Source organism: Aquarana catesbeiana, linkage group LG02 (assembly GCF_042186555.1).
Source record: "Aquarana catesbeiana isolate 2022-GZ linkage group LG02, ASM4218655v1, whole genome shotgun sequence".
Classification (NCBI taxonomy): Eukaryota; Metazoa; Chordata; class Amphibia; order Anura; family Ranidae; genus Aquarana; species Aquarana catesbeiana.
In genome coordinates, this window is record NC_133325.1 from 150,602,125 (window position 1) to 150,617,327 (window position 15,203).

The 15,203-nt window shown below is 39.6% G+C and overlaps 1 protein-coding gene across 3 annotated transcripts in view; it reads right to left on the reverse strand.

The window, feature by feature from the left end:
• ZNF385A (zinc finger protein 385A) overlaps window positions 1-15,203 on the reverse strand; it is a 316,674-nt gene that overhangs the window by 157,299 nt on the left and 144,172 nt on the right. For 2 of the 3 annotated variants that reach the window (XM_073613634.1, XM_073613633.1), the window contains exon 2: window positions 1,621-1,763. In XM_073613634.1, the coding sequence (XP_073469735.1) occupies window positions 1,621-1,763 (143 nt within the window). Of the gene's footprint in view, window positions 1-1,620; window positions 1,764-14,071; window positions 14,174-15,203 lie in introns of those variants that run through there. The other variant, XM_073613632.1, reaches the window with a different exon arrangement.

The window sequence follows — 15,203 nt, forward strand, 5'->3', positions numbered from 1 at the left end:
CTTTCAATTTTTGGAAGGGGGGGGGGGTGGAACTTTGCTTTAAGTATTTGATGTGTTTGGTTTACTTTTGGAGAATAAGGGTGTCATTTGGTGCCAGTTTAAAGTGCCCCTCATAGATGGGAGTACTTTTACCCATACAGTATATCGACAAGCTGGTTTGAGGTTTGGATTAAAACTTCTCTAGTCTGAGTTTTCAGATATTTATTGGGGCATGAGTACTGTAACACAGTTGCATTAAAGGGATCATTTGAAGAAAGAAATATGGAAGCTGCAATTGGTGTGTTATTATAGAAGAACTAAAGGCAAAACTTTTTTTTTTTTTGCCCGAAAGGAAAACTGGAAAAAACATAAACAGAGGGTGTTTTTCCAGTGTTTCTTTCGGGATTCCCCACTCCTTTAGGGGGCTGCAAGGTCATACTTCAAGCTGTTGAACATCTAAGGTCCACCTATGCTGGAGCATCCACCTTGAACACAGGAGGCTGTTAGTTTTCTTTGGGTTTTTTGCCATCTGTGTCCCATTGGGAAGATTTACCTTCACTTCCTGTCCTATGGCCACAACAGCAAGCGAAAGACAATCCCTCCAAAATGAGGGCTATCCCTGATAGTCACCAATGGAAGATTTCCCCTCCTTTCCCTTTTTGGTGACCACTCAAAATGTGGGATTTTCTTTCACTTTCACTGATAAAGGTCACCAGGACAAATAGAGAGGATGAATCACCGAAGAAGGAACAGACAGGTGCTGTTATCCCACTCCACTCAAACTAAACAAAAACGTTTTGCTCAGTTTATACTTCAACTGTGTAGGATGCAGGGCTCTCATTCTTATACTGGATGCACTAGTTAGTGAGGGATTGACTTGAAACAAGCACCCAGGATAGACATCTAGGATTATCAGGCTTCCCTAGCTGCATATTTGTTCCAGGTCAGAGACCCACCACGTAGTGACACTAGAAGGACAGCATGTTCAAATCCAAGTCAGCAATTACAGCTCCCATGGATCTTGTGTAGCCCCATCAGTCTCCATGGTGAGTCTGAAAAAGAAGGTAAATGCTGACAGCTGGTCTAGATTTGCTGTAAGGCTTCGCAAGCGAGCACCCAAAGTGGTAAAAATCTTGGGGAAAGTAGACTGATTTTTGCATTATTGTATGACTTTTTTTATGTAAGCTTTAAAGTAAATGAGGGTTGTCATTTCTGAAAACAATTGGCTGCCGAGAAATTATACTGGCCTGTTAAAAGTATGCAGATCAGAAAAGCCAGAGGAAAGTCATAAGTGCTTATATGCATATATTATTATTCCAGGTCAGAGGCTCAAACTGTAAATTTGTAAATGGTTATACAGACTGAAGTTTGTGCATAGCAGCCACAAGTAAAACCTTCCTCAAGTTGTACAGTTTTGGAGGAATTCCATGCTCCCCATCCCTATCCAAGTTCCTGTTCTTATAAAAAAACATTAAAAGTAACCCCTAGACTGATTTTTGAGCCAGAAATGCTGGCTGTGTGTGTTCTAAAAGTGGAAATAGAAACAAAATACCAGCGGCTCCTGCGGGGGTACTGCTACACCTGCAAAATGTAAAACTAGAAAACAAGGCATAGAAAATGTAATAATCTTGTCACTCTTACCGTGCTAAACCTGGGGAAGAATCCTAAGGCTGGCTGCGGTTCCATAGGAAAAGAGAGAAAAGGCTTAAGATCTAGATGACGCTGAACCATGGCTGGTGGAGGGCGAAGGATGGCAGGCAGGCTTCCACCTCTGTTAATACTTCCTGCAAAGTAAATATGAGATTTGTTAAATAAAAAAATCTACCTTTTCCTTCATACATTCACACAATATTCTTCAGTAATTGCCATAATAGACATTATAAAGGCGCTCCATGCTACATTTAAGGTCAGGTGAGCTATACTTGTCTTTTTTTGGGTGGCAGGGCTACTATGAACCAGAATGCAAAATGTGGCAGGGTTACTCTGACCCTGAAGGCAATTGGCAGGGTTACTCTGACCCTAAAGACGGTGCATGATAAGGATACTCTGGCACTGAAGGTAATGTGGCAGGATTGGGGTTCATGTTGATGGGTGTTCTAGCTAAACACTGCGTTCTCCATTCAAATACATGCAGCTGTGTTTTAATGGAAAATGTAATATTTTACATGAAAAAGGCTGCCTTTTATCTGCAGTTCAAATGCACCCTAACAGGGCATGCTGCATCTATAGAAACTCTGAAATACTAGGTGAAAGAGTGTGTGGCAAGGCTACTTTGACCCTGATGGTGGCTTGTGGCGCTGCTACTTTGGCCCCAAAGGCAGTAAGTACGAAGGATACTATAATTTCAAATGCAGGGGGTGGCCTTGCTACTCTTGTTCCTGTTAGGCTACATTGAATGCAATCAGGTTACATCATTCTACTAAAGTCCATACACATCTACCATACATGTGACTGCCTGGAAAAGGTTTGCATTAGAAGCAAGCAAACTACTATGTAACTGATTTTCAAGCTGTTACACCAAAAACTTAGGTAATAAGTATGACCCTTTTAACATAAATAGATGGCAAAGCTTACAAACAATGTATCATTTCTGAATATTGATAATTGACAATGTTCAAGGTGGCCAAGCAATATTTTCTATAAACATGAGATACCTGAGAGTGCAGGGTTTAACGGACGCTGTCACCAAATAATTACATGTTATAGTAATATCATTTCTTTTAAAACCATGCAGTTAAAGAGTTAGTTCACCTTTATTTAAAAATTTCTATTTATCACAGGAGTAAGCACTCTCTCCTATTGATAAGCTCTCTCCCATTGCAGTAGCTCTAAGCATGGGCAGATGGTGAGGACAAGCATCGACAAGTAAGTGGACCAGTAACGATTAAAATAGTGTAAAGATGTTATCCTACGTGGTGACAGGTGTGCATTGTGGATAGAAAATACCTATTGTATATGGACTGTTTAAAAATTGAGGCTGTTAATAAAAAAATTATGTTTTCACCAAAGCAATGGATCAAAGCCGGTAGCCTGAGTCAAAGGCATTGCATTTTCCAGCATGATGAATAACGTCTGCTACTGAGAGTGCATTCATTCTGTTATCCCTTGGCCTTTGATAAAATAACATCAAGGCAAGATTTAATATGCAGTTTGTAAGTTGCTTGTCAATAATTTGCAGGTCCCAGACATTATGAGTAGATAGAACATCTGTCTATCTGTGGTCAGCTTTCGATTACATCCACAACCCCTGGAGGTAGAATCGTGTAACGCTAAATACTGCTGATAACAGGTAGCTGTACTGGGCACCATAAGAAAGCTATGCTGTTCTGCCCTCATACCCAGATAGGAGGGGGACAAGGGGCATCCCATTCAATGCAATGTAGCATAATATGGGTTTCTCAACTCCTATGAAACTGTAGGGTTCCTCTTGAGATTGCTAAGGGTTCCTTGAGCAGTAGCAGATTGATCTAGCACCTACAAAGACTAGGTCAGTGGAATCATGTTCCACTGACATACAATATAAGGGGTTACTTCTTTACTAATTGCCAGTGTAAAGGTGCTTTTTCCACTTGCCAACAATGTATGGGGACACTACACTGTCCCTAAAAATAATGGTGAAATTCTCCACTCACTACAACTGTATGGGGACACTTCTGCACAGACCACTAGCGTAAATAGGCAGTCTGTGTCTTTTATGTCCATTGTTATTATTTGTTTAATATTCAGGTTATTATTGTCATATAGAATAGGAGGGGTACATCACATTCATTATTCTTTTTTTAAAACTTTCTGCAACTTAATAATCATGCTATTGCACCACGAGAGATATAATACATTTTAGCAGATGAATTAATTTTTAGCAGATGTTCCCTAAGACCTGGGAATTATTGCAAGGGTTTCTCCAGGGTAAAAAGTTTGAGAATGACTGATATGGGAACTAGGACAGAAAAAGATGGACAGTAAGACCCTTTTACTGTACAGAAGCAATAGCAAGCTGGTATTTTTAGGCCTTACATAGCTCTCTTGATCTATCTTTGAATCCCTGGACAGTTTAAGAATTTAAACTGAACGAGGCCCCACTTGTTCCCCAGATAATAAAAGCTACTTTTTCTTACATAGATTCTTCTTAGATTTTCAGCTTAGCACTACAGGAAATATTTTAAAGAGGAGCTCCAGGCTCCCTCCCAAAAATTTAAAGTCAGCTGCTACAAATGCTGTAACTTCTGACTTTTAATATAAGGACACTTACCTGTCCAGGGATCCAGCAATGTCCCCACTGGAGCCGATTCTTCAATTGGCTTCAGGTGTAGGTGCCGGCATCTTGACTAAGGGAAACCAGCGGTGAAGCCTTGCAGCTTCACAACTGACTTCCAACTGTGCATGCATTTTGTGAATGGTCCTTCATCTTCTGGGACCTGTGATGTGTCACAGAAGACTGGGGGGCAAGGAGGGGGGCTGAACTTGCTTATTGTGGATAAAAGGTTATAAATAGACACTCGGTACTATAGCCGTAAAGTGATATTAAACCCGAAATCTAAACTATAGAAGTTCATTCAAAAATGTCTGTGTGTTCAACCGTGATTCTCTGTGTGTGACAAGGTGAAGGGAATCATGGGTGAACACAAGGACATTTTTGAATGGACTTCTATAGTTTTCACATTTGGTGTCATTTGCACATGCTAGTTTGGTTTGAAGTTTTATTTACTCATTTATTGTTTGTATTAATTAAGTAACCCTTATTGATGGCATTAATGGTTTATATATACGATTTTGGATTTGATGCCTTATTCACAATCGGTATTTATCAATAGATATAATTTTTGACATCTATAATAGGTGTCTGGATGGGATTTATAGTGCAACAGTTTCACATCTCTTGTAACATGCCTGTAATCTCTGACCATCTCTTGTAGCATGCCTGTCATCTCTGACCATCTCTTGTAACATGCCTGTAATCTCTGACCATCTCCAGTAGCATGCCTGTAATCTCTGACTATCTCTTGTAGCATGCCTGTAGTCTCTGACCATCTCTTGTTTCATGCCTGTAGTCTCTGCCTATCTATTGTAGTATTCCTGAAGTTCCTTAATGCCTTTTGTTGCATGTCTACAGTGTCTGCCAGCTTTATGAAGCTTTACATTCACTGAATATTACGTGCAACCCCTGGCGGTGTTAGGGGCCAATCTTAAAACAAATCCAAAAAATACATGTATGCAAAAATACTTGCTCACACTTCCAAAATGAAAATGAAAATGACCACTCCCTGTATTTTATATCAGCTGGTTAAGTCACATCTTATCACTGCAAAGTGTATCACATATCACAGCAAAACAGTTCTTTAATAAAACAGCACACCTGTATTTTTAATGCCACAAGCAATGCCAAACATAGCTGTGAGATACATATGGGTCACAAGCCACTGTCTGGAGTCCTTTTCAATATTATCTCAAAGCAAGTTTGTAAAACTACTCAGCACACTCTACAGAAGGCTACTTAGAAACAACAAATAAGAAAAGGGGACTTTAAGAACACTTTCCTATTAAGAATCAGCTGTACTTTACCTTAATAACTGACAATACATGTGTACATTCTATTCAGCACTATTCTTGGATGGAAAGCACAACATCTAGAACTATTACTTTTAAAGCAGGAACCATTTGGACAATTGTCACTGTTTTAGCACCAAAAGCAATAATGTTAATTACTGTAATTTACTAGTATGTTTGTTTTGTGCATTCTGACCACCCATATGTGTTGAATGGGTTTGAACGCACATCATAACCCTTGGCAAAATAACATTGCACTGAACAACTAAGGCAGGTAATTTTTTCAATCCCTCTATAGTTCTAACGTCAGACCTGATTTTCAGATTGCATAGAAAAGCTGTATTGAATATTGACATTTTATTAGTGACCCCTGTGTGTTCAGTTCACATTGTAAAGTTCTATATCACATTCGAATACAGGTTGTTATCTCACCACAAGAGTGAATCTGATAATTGTGTTGCCATTTATATGGCCTACAAAAGAGTCCTTTGATGCTGAGCCATGCGTGGAGCTTTTAAAACTTCACAGGTCTTTCGGGTATATGGAACAAAGGACCACTGCGGCTTTCCTAGCGTAAAACACATCACTGCATGTATAAAAATGCTTCTACTCATTAGGATGAATCAGAAGCTGCGACAACATCAGCCTGCTGGAGACGGAAAGCGAAATAACGGGAAATGCTTTGACACTGCTTTAATTTTTTTTTTTTAAAGAAAATACATATAAATGAAAATTCTTCCTTATGATATGAAATAATAAAAAGGTATGTAGTGCATAAAAGATGTGTCTCAGAGTAGCCTTACTTCCTAGGAAGGGCTAATGAAAGTCAATTGTTGGGGCTGGACCTTTATGGGTTTTATCTGTGGTTTGGGACATATCTGCCATTTTTCAGAACAATTTTTTTTGCTGATCTTGAAAACTGTACATTTTACATTGCATAACCTAAGAATGTATTTTTTTAATAAAATGCTTTCTTTTCTGTAAGACTGGGCTGAGTACAACACTTCTGCCTGAGGACTGGCAGCAGATTCAGGTTGCAAATGTTAAAAGTTCCAGGAATGTCCTGGCATTAGAAAACTCCCATAATGTAATTTACAGATGGCATTCCACTCTGCCCACTTGGCTAAATACATTCTTACTTATCTTTCAACATGTTTCAGGTGTTGTCCTGAACCAGGCAAAATGGCACACATTTGGCAGACCTTCTTCAAAGTCAATATAATGTGCATAAGGGAATACAACCTCATCTGCTCCCTTACTAATAATAACCTGTTTGAGAATCGCTTAGAAGGTCTTCTCAACGAAACTTGGTATCTTCAGAGCGAAGAGATCTTTAATTACTCATATCTTTATGGCCACAAGGCTAACCATCCCTGGACTCTCATGCCCCTTCCCTTTTTCCTCTACCACTTTCTTTTCCTTCCTCCTGTCTCCCCTCCATACCTATCTCATTCCAAAATCTCCCCCTTCCCCCATACCTCCCCTCCTCTAATATCTGACCCTAGCTAACTACAGTGCTCATCTACATGCCTTCCACCCTACCCTGCCATTTCCTCTTTGTGACAACATCTAATGCTCCTTCCAGCAGCTCTCAGTGTTGCATAATTTCTTATAAAGTGGCCCTTTCACTCCCTCTTGATCACCTCACACCTTATCACCTTTTTACCTCTGTTATGAAATTTCATCTCTCTAAAATGTTGACCTCTTATATTTCGCTATAATTCATAGTATGTTAATGTATGTATGATGTTATCACCTTTTTCTTTTGAAATTTTCCATCCTTGAGTTTGCCAGCACTAATGCACATTTCACCCTCTCCACATTCACGTCCTTCATGGCCTTCTCTGTCCTTGGTCCCTGCTCAACTTTGGTGATGAATGACATCAAGCATAACCCAACTCCTTTCTGTGAGCCCAGGCTGGCAATAGCACAACCCCATGATATAGCATCATCACAACACACACACAAAGCAAATGCAGCATTGAAGACTGCATGCTGCCTGACACTGAAGAAGAAGAAGAGCTTATCACATGACTGCATAGGAGGCGCCTAAAACTGAGATATGTAACAATTTTCAAAAGTTTTTGAAAATTAGGTGTTGAGAGGAAAGCAGGGATGGGAGCGGAAAGGACTAGAGGTGGGGTACGTTCAATATGCAATTATGCTTTTATTTTGAATATTACTAATTTTATTTAAAAACTGTGGCCTTCAAAGCATCAGGCTGACCGCACTCTGAGGTCACCAGGGCAGGAAGTGAAGAGGAAGTCTACCCAGTGGAGCCTTGGACACCAGTAAGCACCAGGCTGACCTCACTCTGAGGCCACTAGGACAGGAAGTGAAGAGGAAATCTACCCAGTGGAGCCTTGGACACCAGTAAGCACCAGGCTGACCTCACTCTGAGGCCACTAGGACAGGAAGTGAAGAGGAAATCTACCCAGTGGAGCCTTGGACACCAGTAAGCACCAGGCTGACCTCACTCTGAGGCCACTAGGACAGGAAGTGAAGAGGAAATCTACCCAGTTGAGCCTTGGACACCAGTAAGCACCAGGCTGACCTCACTCTGAGGCCACTAGGACAGGAAGTGAAGAGGAAATCTACCCAGTGGAGCCTTGGACACCAGTAAACACCTAGCACAGATATTAATGGGTTTTAACCCTTCTCCACTTAAAGTTTTGGATGGAGATACAGTTTAAAGTATCATCCCTGTTTGGCTCCGGGGCTGCTCACATCCCGGCAGTGGTGCTGTGGTTCATTTGGAGTTGTGCCTTGAACTCTGTGGTACATCTGACGCTGTGTCTTAAACCCCTGTTCGCAGCTGTTTGAATGCGCTTTTCATAAGTTGCAGCAATAACTATGCTCCAAAAATACTTTTTAGTATTTTAAATATTACTTTGACATGTTTTTAAAGCAAAGAACCGAAATCTGAATGATCCCTCACACTTGTTATTTTAAATTCCATTAACATGATTCTATGAAACTTAAATGAGATAAATCAATTAGTCAGTCAATCAAGCAAAATACTAATAATAAATCACAGTACATAATATATAGGAATCAGAACAAAGTTTTCCTTTGGGGAATAAAGTAATCAGCTGGGAAATTATATCATTAACTTTTCCCCATGATACTTTAATTAACTTTGGATGAGTTAATCAATGTTAAAAAAAAAAGATTAGAACATTATTTATAGGTAGGCAAAAAACATAAAAAATAAGCATTACAAAGTAAAATATATGAGGCACCAGTAGTTAAAGCGGAACTTCAGTAATTTTTTCATCTTTCCGTCTATTAAATCTTCTGCCCTTGTTGTTTTCACTTTGGATAGTAAAACATTTTTTTCTGCCAGTAAATACCTTATACAGCTCACTTCCTGTTTCTTGTCTGGAAAAAAAGCCTAGGGGCTTATGACATCATCCACAGCTCTCTATCTCACTTTCGTGAGAGTTTGCCAGGAAGGGATGGGGGTGAGTCATAAGAGGGTCAATGAGAGCTGCAGAGCTGGAGGTGTGTCTGTGTAAATCCAGGAAGTGAACAGGCAGCAGCTTCAGCTGCCCACAGTTAAAATGATTGCAGCCAGACTCAGTGGAGGGAGATTTCTGCAGCATATTTGGTACAGAATCACAGTATATGTACAATAATATGCAAAGTGGTTGGAGGGAAGCTTCAGAATTCAAAGATGTTTTATTACAAATGATGTGAGCAGACTGCAGTTCTGACAGAACCTGTCAACTATTTAAACTTTTAAATGTTATAGTTCTAAGGCCAAACAGCAGTGGATGCCCACTAGTAAATTGGTGTACCAGAAAACCCTCCTTGTGCCACTCTGGAAGATTATGGCTGTGGGGTATGCGGGGGGGGGGAGTACGGCATTCAAATATGACAACTGGCACCAGCACAAGGGAGACGTCTCATTATAAATATGAGTACAGACCGTAAACATGGGCTTTAAAGTATATCTAAATCTGGAACCGTTGTAAAATTTTGGATAGGGTAGGTAATGGTTAAACCTCTGTCCATTTTTTTAAACATCTTTGTCCAATTGGAGGGAGAGTAGTTTTTTTCAGAACAAGTGTCCCAAATGGAAGATTTTCCCTCTATTCCTGTTCTACTTACAGCTCAAAAATTTTCAGTGCCATTGGATAGAAGGATAAATAGAAAGACTAAGGGGTTTATTTACTAAAGGCAAACAGACTGTGCAATTTGCAAGTGCAATTGCTCCAGAGCTTAGTAAATGAGGTGAAGCTTCATTTTGCAAAGAATACCCATTCACGTTCAAGGGAAAAAAAAAAAAGCATTTTGCTTGCACATGATTGGATGATGGAAGTCGGCAGTGCTTCTGCTCATTTACTAAGCTCTGGAGCAACTGCACTTTACAAAACGCACCACCTGTTTGTCTTTAGTAAATTCAAACCTAAAGCTCTCTAATCGGGATACATACAGCAATAAAATATGAACAGGGTTTCTAAACTATTATTACTCTATCCAATGTTTTGTCTTTAGGTTTTATTGACACAAGTGCAAAATATCAGTAGTCTGTGAATGGGCTGTGTCTTTAGACCACCAGATGCTGTCTGCAGGCAGACACAGGGGAGTTGATTTAATAAAACTAGAGAGTGCAAAATCTGGCAAAGCTCTGCACAGTAACCAATCCATTTCCAGGTTTTTTTTGTCAAAGCGTAATTGAACAAGCTGAAGTTAGAAGCTGATTGGCTACCATGCACAGCTGTACCGGATTTTGCACTCTCCAGTTTTAATAAATCAACCCCTGTGCATTCAGGACCATTCACCCACACTTTCATGCCTGTCAGATTGGGGAAGACTGTCTGTGTCCGTGCAGGTGCTGCGTTCCCATAGACACAAATAAGCTGCTTGCACGCAGCAAGACATGGCCCAATCACAGACAACATGTTTAAGCCCCCCTGAGAACTAGGCCTTAGATACACTTAAATCATTACATAAGTGTTGTGTATTTAGTAAATGATTGAATTTGTGTAGTCTCAACTGTTGCTAGCCACTGCTTCTTTACTTAGGTACAAGTTGAATGAATTCCCCATTACTTTGTGTTGGACAGCAGAGAGCACCAGAGAGCTGTCCGCAAATAAACTATAATGAGCACTTCGGCTTGACATCTGCTAAATGAGCTGCTTGTTTGAGCAGAATACCGTGCAATTACAACTCCAGCTCATAAGCATTAACAGACTTTGTTTGCAGTTCTTATGTCTTAGTTGCTGGAATCAAACATGAGGAAAAAAAGGTTTTATCCTAACTGTTTGACACTGCAATACACAATTGTCCACAGCTGGATTCACTGGCTAGGGCTAGTAAGTAAAGCTGGCAATACACTATACAATCTGATTGTACAATTCTCTTTTAGTTTTACCAAAACGGTGTCATGTGAAGACAAACCCAAACAATCATTTTAACTAGTATCAAATCAGGCAAGTGTTTATACTACACAGCTGATGGTAGATCTAATGGGGATTATAAAATCAGTGTATGCTCACAAGTGCAAAAAAACTGTATGTGCAACCAAGGTTGAAAATGAACACAAAAAAATGGAAAACTATTATAGATAGCTTGCTAGCACTAAAAAAGTGATTCACACCCTATCATACAAAATAATAATTAAAAAAATGCAGCGCTATACTTTTTCAATTATTTTGTATAGTTTATGGTCAGCCTTAGTCAGATTTGTTGTCATGAATCTGCTTCACTCAAACCTTGGCTGGTATTTAAAAAGTGTGCTATGGACACATATCCAAAAAGCCCAAACAAGTGGCAACTGTCACTTGTACAATCCAAGGTAAAAATGGATCAAGCATCCTAATTGGTTGTTCAAAAGAAGAGGAGAAATGGCCCCATCAGTATACATTTCATACTTTAGGCTCTTGGTTATGCACTTAAAGCGGAACTTAGCCCTGATTTTATAAACTTGCAGAAGGATTTGTATTGCAGAAGAGACATATTGTACTGGGGTTGATTTACTAAAGAAAAATAGGATGTTCACTTTGCAATGGATATTGTACTTTGCAAGGAATTTCCTAAGAGCTTAGCAGTGGCAACTGGTGCTATAATTTGGGGGGGGGGGCAAACAATCCACCCACCATGTGGGTCAGATCACCCGCAGCTCCCCCGTTGGTCTGTCGGTCACCAGCGCCGCACTTACTCCATCTAGGTCACGGGCAGCACTTCCTCCAGGTGGTGGGAGGAGGCTTCACCGGGCATCTCCTTCACGGTGGCTTCCCCTGCGTCTCCTCCTCCTCTACCTCTTCTCCTCCAATATGAGCGCTTCTCCTCCTGGCCAATTGGGTCTCAGGACTGAATTCCTGATTGGCAGGGAGGAGAATCAGGAAGACAATAGCGAATATTAATTCGCTATTGTCACACAGCTGGGTGGGCTTAGGGCGCAGTGCCCTGGGCCCGAGCCCACCCTTTTTTGAAGCCAATTAAAGCCTCTGGCTCTAATCATGTGCTTCTAAAAAAAAAAAAAAAAAAAAAAAACTCCATTGGAATCCATGCGTCTGGCGCCCTGCATGTATATTAGGGGCCAGGCGCACTGGAGCTTAGAGAATGAGGTGAAGCTCTGCTGACTTCAATCATCCAACTAGGTACAATTTTTTTTTGTTTCCTTGCATGTGATTGTGGATATCTAAGTGATTACGTGTTTTAGCCCAAACAGGGCCTTACTCATAGCTGAGTCAACTATAAGTAAGGCCATGTTTTTTGCTGAAACGCGTAAGCGCTTAGACACTATCTGTATTTCATACCCTGTGTCTCAATAAAATACTTTGGTCATCCAGAGAGTGTGTGCCGGCTTTGTAATATTGGATTCAATTGTTGGCTTGCAGGAGCCTATGCACTTTTGTATGGTTGGGTTGAGCGTGATGAATATAATAAAAAAAAAAAAAAAAAAATATATATATATATATATATATATATATATATATATATATATATATACAGGTAAATAATATGGGGCATTCATTTACCAAACTCTTAATATTAGGATACAAGACTGGGGAAGAAGAGGACACTACAATGTTTTCTAGAGTTTAGCTTGAACATTACACTTAGTATGGCAGAAAGTGTGAATCCCTTTTAGAATTAGTACTATGATGTTTGATATTTTCAATGGTTCCGCTACATCTGTTCAGCCTTACCGTTAACATCTGACTGCCTTCTTTAGGGTGAATTTAGTGTTTGTCTAGTGTAATTAGCAGCAGCTTCCTTTCCGCTGTACATCTCTTTGTTTCCAAACACAATCATCAGAAAACGATGTTCATTTGTCATGACCCACTTTACTGTGTTTAACAAAAAAAATCATCTTTCAAATGCTCACAGTTCAATCCTGCGTTAAGTTCTAACAATTTATAAAGTAACCCTTTCCTTTACTAATGCTTGCAAAGAATGCTGCTATTGCAAAGATAGCTGCTGCTATCAGCTAACTATTCAGGTTATTAAAAAAAAACTACTGGCATATAATCAGTAAACTCCAAAAGTATATGTGAACCCTCACTTAGTTCACACACATTTAGTGTAAAACAGAAATGAAAGGCAAAACTTTTGTAAGTATATACAAAAATATATAAATAACATTTTTATTTCTTTTTTATGAGAGATCACATAATCTCTGTTCTCATCTGCATAAAGGGGCTTGGAGAGCCAAGGGTGGAGAAACGGTAGTGCACTGATCTTTCCAACAAATAGCTTTGCATGAGCACAAGTCTTGGCCATTGGAGGACATGCAGGCTGTGCTCCCAACTCAGCTAGAAAACTGATCATGTTGGGATGGATGTGCTTCTATGTCTAGTGTGGTCAGTTTGAAATGGGAAAGCAGGGGAACTGGCAAGATCACAAAGGAAGCAATACAAAGAGAACAGGATACTTTTTATCATGAGTACAACAGACCCGTGTCAGGAATATCAAATGTTGGGGTGAAATACTCTTTGAGTTTGCCATTCTGCCATTGGACACCACTATCTTGCCCCTTATATACTACAGAGAAGGAGATGCTACACTGCCCATCCCAACCCATACATCAAAAACATCTGTGTCCTTCGTATGACTTACATTTTTAACATAAGTACATAGTACAACAGACCCATGTCAGGGATATGAAATGTTGGGGTAACATATTCTTTGAGTCTGCCATTCTGCCATAGACACCACTATCATGCCCATTATGTACTACAGAAAAGGAAATGCCACACTGCCCATCACAGCCCGTACATCAAAAACACCTGTGTCCTTCATATGACTGTCCTGTGTCATGGTTGTCTGTAATGCAGTAGACAATGACACTGGCCAGCAGGATGGAGATGAGGGTTTGGCTATTGACTTCTGACATGAAGTTAACATTTTAATATCTGTATTACCATTCTCAGTCTATTTAAACTGAAAATTTTGGGAAAAAAGGAGCGCATTTGAAACAGCTGATGGATTATGAAGGCAACACAATATGTATATACATGGGGAATAGAATTGTTCACTTTAGCATACAGTACATTCTTAAACACAGTTATCACCAAAACTAGTTGCATAGTATTACCAAGATGTAGGTTCAGACAAAGAAGAAGCCTTTTGTTGGCCAGGCACACGTCCATTTTCTAATAAGACAACCTACTTCCATCACTGCCATATAGATCTAAAAATATAAAATGACACATTTTTTGACTTATTTAATCATTTTTGCAATTGGAGGCTAGTGAAAGGTGATTGCAATTGCTAGACAATTGTACTGTGAGTTGTGCCAGCATTATTCTACACTTTTAAAATGCCATAGCATTGATTACACAAATTAAGTGTAGCATTCAGATTTTGGCTGCAGAGACTACTAGGTGTTTAGAATCTATTCTTTATGAAAAAGTGCACTAATCCTGTAACCTAAAGAATATATATAAATTGGTCTTATGTGTTCATTGCTCCTTCTCAGTATGCCAGAACTGAGCAGGTCTGAACCTGGAACCACACCAACGCACACTCTTTATGATTGTGCATATTCCTACTGAAGTACATACAAGTTTGCATGCTGCCACATACTAAGCAAGCCTTTTATTTTTTTACTGTAGATCCACTTTTCAAAGCAAGTACATACTTTTAACATCTCAAAACTAAAAATCACCTGAGCAAACACAACTGGTCATGGGTTTCGTAACATGACCCATGGACCACAGATATCTGCAATAATTACCTACATAATCATTTATGACCATTGCTGCTTTCCTTTTAGCTGTTCACATTTGATGGATTGTAGAACACAGCCATGGTTTTTTATGCTACGTATATACAGACAAAGGGGATCCTCCAGAAATTTTGCTCTAGATTGTAGGTAGGCGAATCTGCAACCAATTTTGCCACCTGGCCTTCATAAGAGTTCATCATTCAAGCACATATTGTGTAATATAACAAAAAAACAAAACAGTATTATGTCAACTGCATACAGGCACTGAAGAAGCAGCAGCATCTTTCATTCTCAAAAGTCTGAATAACCCATAAACAGAACAGTTATCAAAAGAAAGAGTCCAAAACAACCTTAAATGGCCATGGTCAATACTTAGACCGTATATTGGCACCTAAAAGAAATTTGAAGAGAAAGAAAAATGAGCACTGATACTGCTGAGTTGCTATTGCCAAGTTCCAGATCTGTCATACTTACCCTTAATTTCTTGGTGAGCCACTAA